We start from the raw sequence: 11,761 nt of genomic DNA, 5'->3' as shown, positions 1-11,761 counted from the left end.
ACGATACTGATGATGACGACTCGAAAGTGATTTATAAATTATAAATCAATCACTTATGTCCATATCAATATCACTTGAACTTGATTCTTCACTTTCGGAGTTATCGTCATCATCAGAATCGTCCTGCAGATTTATAATCAATTGTTGATGCTCAATAGAATTCGGGTCCAATTTCTTCTTTCTAAAATATGTGTACACATTAAAAGCCATTTGCTTGGTTTGACTATTAAGTTTCTGTCCAAAGATAAGTCGAGGCATCTTGAGAATGTAATCTCATGTGTATATTTCACCAAGCGCCCGGAACTTATTAACACGAGTGACTGCTAACCGCGTGGCTAGCAAACTGAGCTACAGCAAAAATGCGCCTGCCGCCCGCATCTCTCTCGATCCCCTTTGTCGTCTTACCCCCGCGCCCCTGTACCGCGCGGGCGAAGACTCATTTAAGCGGTCTACCTATATGGGGGTAGCCCAGTCGGAGCGGTCGACGGGGGTGAGTACGCCGTCGCGCACCAGCTGCTCCAGCGCGCGCTCCACCGGCGCGCGCAGCGCGTACGCCAGGGGCCGCGCGCGCAGGAACACCGGCCGCGCCCCTTCCCGCAGGTGGATGCTCACGCGACCGCCGGTAAACCGCCCCAGACCATCCGCGAACACGTCACAAAATCTGGAACTGAAATGCGCCAAGTTAAACTCATTGTCATTTACCTCAGTACTATTCACACTGCGCGGTCTGCATGGCGTAGGTATTGGTATATTTAATTCCGCCAGCCATTGTCTACCTATCAATATGGATTTAGCATTTTCGATTACATACATCTCCAAATATTCCTGCCTATCTTTATATTTTACCAGTGGTTTCACTACACCCACCGGTTTTACAAGCTCTCCAGTATAATAACGTAATCTAACATTACTATCCTCTAGTATTAACTGAGAAAACAACTGTTCGTAAACTTTTTTGCTAACGCATGATATCGCACTGCCTGTATCACATTCCATGTCAAGGTCAATGCCCTGCACAATTATTTTCATAAAAATGGGTTTGTAATCCTCTGCCCTTAAGTTATTAACATGTATGATAATTACCTCGTCACTCATGTCACTGTTCTCACTATATGTTTCCCGCTGACTGGCCATGTTCATCACGTCCACGCTGTGAGTATCCACCATTAATGGACACACCCGCTGTAAGTGTCCCTGCTTGTTGCACACCTTGCACACGTAACGGGTAAATCGGCAGGTTTCCGTGCCGTGCGTCCCGCCGCAAGCGTTACAGTGTGTGTCACGCCGTTTTCCCGCCGACGCCGCCGCCTGCCAGCCGCTGGCGCGAGCACCACGACCAGCGCTGGCGCCTCGCTCTGCGCCCCGCGGTTGCCATGCTCCCCGCGCCGCCTCGCTCCTGCGTCGTGACGAACTCGCCGATATCGCTTGACAAGACGCCGCCGCACTTGTCCCGTCGCTAGCAGGCTTTCGCGACCCCTCGACCATAGCGGCGTCCTTCTCAGCCGCTTCCATACTAACTGCCAGATTAAAAGCTTTAGTGAAATCTAGCTTATCTTCAGCAAAAAGCCTTTGTCGAATGGTCTCGCTGTGAATTCCACATACAAACTGATCCCTTAAACTTTCTTCGAGCCACGCCCCAAAATCACACGTCTTAGACATTCTTTTCAAAACTGCCACGTAATTAGACATCGATTCACTGTCTCCTTGTTTTCTATGCCTAAATTTATAACGTTCTGCAAGAACACTGGGTTTCGGTTGCAGATGTTTTTCTAAAATGGTAGTTAGTTCGGCGAATGTTTTTGAAGTAGGTTTATCCGGTGTACATAAGTTGACTAGGAGCTCATAACACTCGGCACCAATCACGGTCACTAACGTAGGCACTTGCAACTCAGCTTTAATGTTGTTACACAAGAAATACTGTTCAAGTCGTTCTACATATAACCGCCAATTGTCCGACGCGATCTTAAACTCGCCTATTTTGCCGATTGACATTGTTATTTTTTTTTTTCACCAACACAACACGCACAGTACACGCACAAAAGGTCCGAACGACTCGTCGCCACTGAGAAATAGGGATGAAGGGGGTGGCGTCCGACTAAGGGTTGCAGAAATAACACACGTCCGTTCGTTACAGTATTTAATCGAGACAAAGAAATCTAGTGCTACCCACTTATATGTTAGCTAATATAATATATTTGGCTAAGTACCCACATACATCACAATCACTATTTTTGATCTCACATAGACAATTTACGCACAAACTTGCATTTCATTTTTGGTCGCACTTTTGAAGTTTGACAGTCGTTCTTGATATCCTATTTCTATGTATCCGGATCCGAAAAATTGTCGGATATTGCAAACCCTAGCTGCGCGCTGCGCTATCTCCCCGCCCCGCGCGCCCCGCGCCACGTGCTGCCAACCACCTTCGCTTGCAGTTCGTTGCGATTAATTCTATTTACTTTTTGACAAACTTCCGGTAAAAAAAATCTATTTTTTATTTAGTGCAAATGTAGTGTCTTTAGATAAGTACCGTTTTTAAAATTTTCACGTCTCTCTTAATTTCCCCCGAAGCACAATGTACAAAGTAATTAAAAATACATGTTCCATAATTTGCCCAGGCGTGCAAAGTTAACTGAATGTTTATAATGCTTTAAAAAGCTTAACTTGAGATTGCACCAACCGACTGACTTATCCTCGAGCCGCAATCGAAAAAAAAAAATTTTTTAGGGTATCATACATTGCACATCTTTTTAATTAAGATATACTATGCACCAAGGTGTTCTCTATACACTACTTAGTTTGAACCTAATAGCTTTTAATTTACTCCAAAATTACGGCACTTTATAGTTTATACCTAAAATTTAACGGTCTTCCGTACATAATAGAAACGGTGCAACTCGGGGGAAACAATCTAGTTGCGCCATCTAACAAATCCAAAAAAAGCACGACTACACGACTTACTTCCATACTTTTTCTTAACTTGACTATACTAATAGTTTAAATGCAATGCAACGTGACTCTTATCCTGACTCAGAGTAATTAGATGCACTTAATTAATAGTTTACGTTTTACTTAAAAACAGCTAAACCGTAAAAACCTTTCATTGAAAGTCTTTACTAAACTTTACTTTTAGTATTTTTTAATTTTTTGGACCCATGGTTCAAAAGCAAAAGGAAAGACGGGGCGGATTTTATTACCACTTTAAGGGCGGAATTGATTTATACCCATGTCAATTGCAGCTTTGGACATCATTTATAAGAGACATATTAATTTAGAAAAACCTAGAACACCTTAGGTCAACAAAGACTAATGTTTTTTTCAAGTTCATATTATATGTAAATTATCAAGTAATACACAAAGCTATGAATAGTTTATAAATGATGTTTATTAAAAGTATGAGAATTAGAACAAATTAAATCACACATCACATCAAGTAATTAAAATAAACATATTTAGTTTCAATAATTTTTAATTTCATGAATAACATGACGGCAATATTTAATGTAGTGTAAATATTTCTCGAAACAATATCTGTGTTTCGATAAATTTTAAATTGTACTTTACGGCATCAAAACCGCTTAAGACCAATCTACATAATAAATTTAGTACGTTGACTTTTACTGTCGTATGAATTTTAATAATTTGTGCATAAAATTATATTGCGTACCTACGTAAAAATTGCGTCCAGTCGGTATTCACTTATTTGAAAACAATGTTCATCTGATATCAACCAAACGACTTTGACCGAAAGAGAACTAAGCCGCTTCTTATTAGAGTAGGCTCGAAAATTGTGTAACAGATTTTATAACGCACGTAAGAAGGTATGTTCACAACCCTCCTTCATATAGACCATTGTAAGCATGAGCTCTGCTGTCGCAGTGTTGTTAGGTGTTGCGAGGCCAGGTTATGCCGGCAGGAGTACGTGAGAGGCTTGTGGGCGCCGGGTATGGGTGGCGGGTGTCGCGGATGAGGCCGACGCCTTGACCGATTCGACGACCAGTGGTAGGCTTATTCAGAAAGGTACGATTTAATACTCATCATAGTCATAATATTCCGATTTTTAAATCAGTGTGTCCACCTAGGAAACTGTGACTGTCATACGAAAACGAATTTGTTACCGTATTCTCGCGCAGCAAATTTTAAATTCATAGTGGTTTTCCAATGGCAATTAGGACTGTATTATACAAGTACGACGTGGAGCTGCATCTATTTGACAACATTAATAATTGAATTGAATTGAATTCATAAAGAAAAATTAAATAGTTCATACCAGTAATTAAATTATATTTTCAAAATTAAGTATATGGAAAAAATAGTAACACCAATTTATGAGCTTTTATTAATTTTACAATCAGCCAAAAAAAGGAATTGGGCAATGCATAATACACCGGGACGTCACAATGTTAAGTCTCCCACAGACCGAACCGAGTATTAGAACGGGGTGTAGTTATTTTATTGCCAATTTAATTGTTATTATTAATTTTTCAATGTTTACAATGATACCTACCCGATTTAAATCTTATATATTTCTGACATACCTATTGTATATAATAATGTAAATTACGCTGCATGACAACATGATTATGACAATGCATGATCAATACAAATAAAGAATATGAATATGAAAGTGCAAACAAGCGTAGTGAGATAATTTTACTGGGCTTTTATACTTTATGAAGGACTACCGTTATATAGAGTATTTACCGTTTAACCATTACTACAATAACGTGCCCTTTAAATCCCTTATTTCAAAATTTTAGTATTTTTTCAATATTTTTTTTTTCAAATGAAGTCGCCACCAAGCGACAGGTTATGGGAAATCCTGCATGGGAAGGTAACAAATCGTTATCACGTCTCACAAATAGTACCTATTTTGACACGTTAGTAAAGTAGCCAATTCTTAAATCAATATTATTATAAATATAAGCGCGTGCGAGCTGCGAGATATATTTTAAGTAATGTCAAACCAAAAATCAATATCAAATGAAGTTGATATTTTGCCCCGCTCTTTATATGATTAGAATACAGGTAGTCGTTGACTTATATAAAGCTACGAGACACTTATCCGATCAATCCCAATTGCTGTTACTTTCCGACGGACTCTGCTCTGCCGCGGGTTTTTGCCTCGACTGATAAAGGTCTCAGACATTGACCACGGCTTTTCCCAAGAGAAAAAATCGCATATAACCGATTTGCCAAACCAAAGTGATTCCATAAGTGTTCCGTGAACAAAGTTTTGTACGGAACACTAAAAATTATGCAGTATGACAAATGGCAATCGATAGAAAGTGAAATAAGTAAAAAAATGTGACAGATTTGTTATAGTATTTTCCACATAAGTTGGGTCGGGTGGACGGACAGCTATCATCTCCTTAAAATTTATAACCTTAACACAGAACGTGTATTGGGATGATTATATGCCTCATTCAAATCAATATATACCTTAAGGCATTAAGTCCGTCATTTGTACAATTTTAAATCGTGCAATAAAGTTTAAAAAGATATATAATAAAATAAAATATTACCGCTTTGTAAGTAATTAATGTCTAGACAATAAACCTCGACAGCATTGACCCCCGCCTCGGCTCAAACGAGACAACATCTCAATTGCAAATGCAACGCGTACGTCGGTCTCAGTACCCCGTTGCCCATACAATATACAGAGGTACTTAAAAATAAAGGAAAAGTAGAAAAATTCACTGTCTCGGGCGAAACTCGAACTCGCGACTCGGGAACACTAGCCCATCGCTCCGCCAACTGAGCTACCGAGATTTACCCAACGACTGCTAATATGTCCATCTTCTCCTTTATATGCGCTTTGGGCGCTGGAAGCGAGTAGCGACAAAAATAATGATAAAGACACGTTTAAGATCTTTAAAAGGTCGATGACTAAACAATGTGTTTAGTCATCGATATGTTTTCTGAAAGAGCTACGTATTTGTATGATTTTATATGCAGACATACATATATATATTTTTTTACCAATTTTGTATAAAGAAAAGTAGCTATTGTATGTAATTGCATGATTTCTATAGTAATCTAAATTGTATTTCATTTTTCTTATTTAATGCATGTATAATAAACATGCATTAGATGTAATGTTTTGAAAAGATGTGTCCCGCCGAGTTTCTTGCCGGTCCATATTGGGTCCATATTTAAATCTTCTCGGGTCAGAGGTGTAGGGTTAGAGCCGGTGTAGCTTTATTTGACGTTCATATGCGCATTGTAATATGCCTACTTGAATAATAAACATCTTTATCTTTAAAATTAATTAAATATACAGAACTCAGGAAAAACAAGACGCATGGGAATCAATGCGTCTTGATGTTCCTCAATGCGTTTATTTATAAGGGAAAGTTTCTTGTTCAGATATTTACATTTGAATTTCTCATTTTCACCAAGTAAAAGTTTTGGGCGAAAGGGTGTTTACTGTAGTTGCGGCGGTCCCGGACGCCCCATGACACGGAAGGGTTACATAATGTATCGCAGCCATAATGAGTTTACGTTTTATTTAATAATGTAGGTACCTAATTCTGGTTTAAAGGAATGTATATATCAGCCCTTAATTACTGATAATTAGTAATTTCATTCTTTCATTGGTACATAGTCGTGTATAAAATTAATGGATCGTTGGTTGTAGTCCCAGCTCCTTGTTTGTTTGATTGGTTCTTTCAGTAAATATTTGCACATAGGTACAATAAAGCTTAGCAACATTTTAAGACATATTCCCACGTGTACATACTATGTTATTCATGCATTTTATGGTTAGTATTTAGTGTTAATCATAATGACAGAAGGCCAGTTAGTCAGCGGCGGGCATTATGGAGTGGCTAACCTTGCCATTCGAGTTTGATACTTTAATTACTTAACTAGCTTGTTATATTACCTGAGTTTAGGCTGATTACTATGCACATACTAAACTTGCGAAATATTGTAGAGTTGCATAATTTATTTTAAAGCAGAGCACCAATATGGTAGTTATTTATTAACGTATAAGTTTTTGGCAAAAATTTCATTTCTTTGGTACAAGCTTTTACAGCTAACTGTAGTTTTCTTTCTACAGGCAATACTCATCGAGACAATTCCAAGAGTTCCCACTTCCTGTCTCCATTATTAGATCAGCAGCAGAATATTGCATTGTCATGCGATTTACATATGTATGCAAAGTTTCAGCTCAACCAAATTGACCCGCGCTAACAGGGCAAGTTAAATGAAAGCTAAATATTGCTTCAATTTAAATTAGACGGAAACAACAAGACCAACAGATATTGCAGCTATTACCTCAGGTTTAAGGATGCAGGTGGGTTATATGCAGAGATGTGACTTATTTGAAATACTTGTATTTAAAATGCAAATACAAAATGCAAAATACCTATTTTGTATTTTGTATTTAAATACCTTTTAAAGAAAACTATTTTGTATTTTATTTCAAATAGTTTTTGGGACCTATTTTCTATTTTCAAAATACAAAATACTTTTAATTAGGTAAAGTAAGTGGGAGTTACAATCTCTTCTGACGTTACAATCCTTACTACATACTTAGTTACGTTTTCCTGTCGAAGCTGTTATTGTATCTATCGTTTAAATATCGACCTTATGTATATGTATAGATTTAGATATATCATTGTCTAGGACCCACAACACAAGCCTTAATGAGCTTATTACTGTGGGACTTAATCAATTTGTGTAATAATGTCCTATAATATTTATTTATTATTTTAACACGGAACTGGTGAATCTGTTTAGTAACGCCGCAAATGACCACAAGCGTAGCGAGAGATTAAAAATGTGGAATCTTAAGCGTTGCAAGGGTTTCAAGGCACGAGAGGTAAACAAACTTTTCTGCCCTGGTGAAACACAAACGAGACGTTTTCACCAACCAACGAGAGCTAATATACTAGCTGTAAAACATTACAAATCTAAATTAATGCTTTTAATAATTGACCGTTAGAAACCGGCACTTAAAAGTCCATTCAACAGGTAAACATGAGGAGACACAAAATTTGCACTCTAGAGGACTGATATACACACTATTTTTAAAGAATAAAGAAAGCCTTTCCAACTTGTAAATTCCGAGCAATACTAACTTTTTAATTCAGACTAGGTATTCACTATTTAAGAGTACCTTTTATCGCAAAGTATTTGTATTTTAAAAAAACATTTTGAAAATACCTATTTTGTATTTAGTATTTTAAATACAAATTTGAAAACTATTTTGTATTTTGCATTTGAAATAGTATATCAAGGAAGTATTTGTATTTAAATACTTTTTATAAACTATTTTTCACATCTCTGGTTATATGTACCTACCTATCTAGGCTTGCTAATTAGTTTCAAGCCTTTTCCGTGGACATATATAAAGTTAAGTTTAACAAGCTTTATTGAATAATTGAACCCTTATTCGCATAAAACGGTACTTACCTACTTCTTTTATTTTGACCTGTGCGATATAATATATTAAGTATAAATAAATAAATAATAATTTTTGTTTTACAACTTGTGTACGATCTAGGTCATAATGTATTGTTTTTCTACGTTTTCGTTAGTCATAATTTGTTTTTTCATACAAACGCGTAACTTTCCAGGATTGTCATAAAACAAACCTAACCTAACCTATCTATAGGATAACCTTACGAAAATCCTGAGAAATTAACGGTTTCAGAATGACTAATGATAATCTGACAATCATTACATTATGACTTTCAATAATTATGTAAACAAGGGGATCCGATGCGACGCTTTGAAATTTAAATGCTTATTAAAAATACAATCTATTTTTCTGCTGCGCATGCCTTGAGATATAGTTTTAGTATTTTTTTTCAACAATATCTAAAGATCGATTTTGAATATTGAGGAGGAGGATAGATTCGTCCAAAATATGGGCCATAGAATTTACAAGTGTAGACTGCGACCACTTGGCAATGAAAATGGATACCTATCATCTGAGAGCGTAATATTTGACTCACACTTGGCACTAAGGCAGAGACAAGCGGAGACGCGAACAGACGTGCTGGATCCAACCAATAGCAATGGTGGTAATCCAGCGGAGCGGAGAAGAGGTGTGGATTACTGCCTATGATATATGATTCCAGTGGAAAGGCAGCCAATAGTAAAAAAAAATCTCTCCGCATTACGTACAAAAAACATATCCATTTCTGGATTTCTAGACGAAAACGTCGGGAAAACTACGCCTTTTATAAGTAAAAGCCGATAACAAACAGAAGATACAAACATTGCTCGTCTAATAGAGGCAGGAGAAACCAAGCAGGCTGGAAAAAAAGTTTAATAAAATAATTTACATTTTATTTTATCGTACACGGCAATAATTTGATAATTAATCGCGTTTAAAAGTAATTAATGTACTTAGTAAAGTAATTTACGTAGTACATTAGTAATTTTTACTGTTTTCCATCATTGACCTCCGTTTAGTCCGTCCTGTATAAATACAGGGTGGGCAAATAAGAAGTAAGTATACATTTTATTATAAAATTTTAACTATATTAAGTTCAAAAATTATTAGGCATTGTTTTAAAGTATATTATTCAGGGATGACAATTAGATGCGGACCATAATGTCTGACAAATGTCTACCAATAACAACAGGCAAATGTGAGCCCTTATCATCGCAATTTTCAGCAATTTTTACACATTTTCGGTATTATATTAGTAAATTTGTGTCGGGTGGTCGGTATTAACTGTTCAAATTTCACCAGCTTGTTAGCACAGACAGACACGTAATTTTAGAATGCCCCACAGAAATAAGTCAGGAGCTGCAAAATTTGGGGATTTTAGGTGCCAATCATTGTCACTGTTTCTTGAAATTAATCGAGCAAATCGGACAAACAAAGCAAATACAACCAATTGAAAAAAATGCTTGCAGCTAGCGGTAGACATTTGGCAAAAATTATCTTCTGTATACAATTGCCAACCATGAATAATATTTTTATGATAAAATATTTAATAAATTTTGCATTTAGTATAATTAAAATTTAAAAACAAACTGTTACATTAAAACTCTTATTTGCCCACACTGTATAATCGTATGTACAATGTGTATTATTAATACAACAGCAAATTTAAACGAGACGTAGGTTTTAGGGCCAGGAAAAGATATAAAACGGTATGTTTAAATTAAACTTAATACGTTTTAAAAAAAATTTCGAGCCGCAATGGCTACATTTACATATATGTCGGTCAATACTTGTGACAGTTGTGACATCGCGTCAGTGGGTGCGACGATATGAATGAAACAAAGTAGTCATATGTTACATGCTGAATTATTTGGTAAGGAAAAATAAGTCGTAAGTAATGTTTTAGTAAAACATGAAAGATCGTTCAGTTAAGGCAAATACTAACTACCCTTGGAATATCGATCGTACCAATAATACACGCCGTGTAAACAAATAATGACGATAATTGTGTAAATGCGTATAACTAATTCTTCTTGAATTTTACATCGGCTAGGAAATTGAAATTGAAATTAAACTTAATAAGTTTTTGATTTTTTTTTTCTAGCCGCAATATATTAAGTGCATAATAATCACTTGTGATAGTTGTGACATCGCGTCATTTAGCGCGATGATATGAATTACATTATAGTATTTTATGCAACAGTTGTATAAGAAGGGTAAAAAAAGGCGAGTGGCGTGAGTTACAATGTGAGCCGGAGCCGAAGGCGTAGGCGAACATTGTAAAGGAATACGCCACGAGCATTTTTTGACCTACTTATACAACGTTCCATACAATACTTTTCCTACGAGTCAACAAAAATAAATCTTAATTTAGGTAAACAAAGCAAAAGTATATAGCCAAGACTCGCGAGCATACTTTGTTACGCGCCCGGCCCGCCCCGGGCCGCGGCCGGCCGGTCAGCGACACCTTCTTGTAACTCATGAGGCCCTGGTACTTGCTACATGCTAAATTAAATTTTTGGACAGTTTTTTCTCGATTTTGGCCACCGTAGCCTACGGAGACTAACAAGCAACGCTAAGCGGTCTTCGTAGTCTATGGGTGTTGCTATATTACGGGTGTCACATGCGTGTTTCTGACTTATGAAGTAATTGTTTTTACTATGCAACCAAATGAATATTTTGTAAGTTGGCAGCAATGCACTTAGTTTAAAACTGTATTCGTTTTGATTTTGTTAGGTTGGTAGCCATTAATCGCAGTAACGTTATAGGGATTAAAAGCACAAGTGCTGTTATGAGGAATAGACAATATAGACTTTTCTTGAAACCTTTTATTTATGTTCTTATTATAGTGCTTCTTATTGCATGGTTACCCTAAACTATTACTACTACAGCAATCGGGATACTTGCAGGTACTCTGACCTAACCAGTTCATTACGATGCTTCCTCTTTGACAGCCTCAACCCAAGTGAACGAGCCTGTCCAACATTTACCGTGTCCCCACCACCTGCTAAAACTACCGTGTTTTGACATAATGTTAAATCGTGTTCAGTATAATGTTATTTTTCCAACTACCCCTGTATTAATCGGGGTAACATAATAATGTTGTCACGGTATAATTATTATTTAACTGCTATCTTAAATGTAAACATAAATAAATCATGACATTCGGCCATCCAACTTCGTGCATGACTCCGGCGCACGAACCTTCTCACTAAAAGCTAGATCGATTTAAATCTTACACCAACCGTGAAAAAATATTTAAAGCGTCAAAACAGTTTCTAATGAAGTAAATTTAAACTTAACTTATCACAATTGATACATTTACATAATCAGGAAATGTGTTAAATAAAA

At 36.7% G+C, this 11,761-nt stretch overlaps 1 protein-coding gene across 1 annotated transcript; it reads right to left on the bottom strand.

The window, feature by feature from the left end:
* Nucleotides 1-453: 453 nt before the first annotated feature.
* On the bottom strand, nt 454-2,215 carry LOC133534232 (uncharacterized). Its single transcript, XM_061873326.1, has one exon. The coding sequence runs from the start codon at nt 1,990-1,992 to the stop codon at nt 454-456; it is 1,539 nt and encodes a 512-aa protein (XP_061729310.1). The 5' UTR covers nt 1,993-2,215.
* Between the last annotated feature and the right edge of the window lie 9,546 nt (nt 2,216-11,761).

The sequence above is a fragment of the Cydia pomonella genome, unplaced genomic scaffold, assembly GCF_033807575.1.
Source record: "Cydia pomonella isolate Wapato2018A unplaced genomic scaffold, ilCydPomo1 PGA_scaffold_73, whole genome shotgun sequence".
Lineage (NCBI taxonomy): Eukaryota > Metazoa > Arthropoda > Insecta > Lepidoptera > Tortricidae > Cydia > Cydia pomonella.
The sequence above is the reverse complement of the archived record's forward strand: the minus strand, read 5'-3'. Positions and strand labels throughout refer to the sequence as shown.

What these genes read in the sequence shown, in the direction of transcription:
- LOC133534232 (XM_061873326.1), bottom strand. Translation starts at nt 1,992, where the DNA reads ATGTCAATCGGCAAAATAGGCGAGTTTAAGATCGCGTCGGACAATTGG.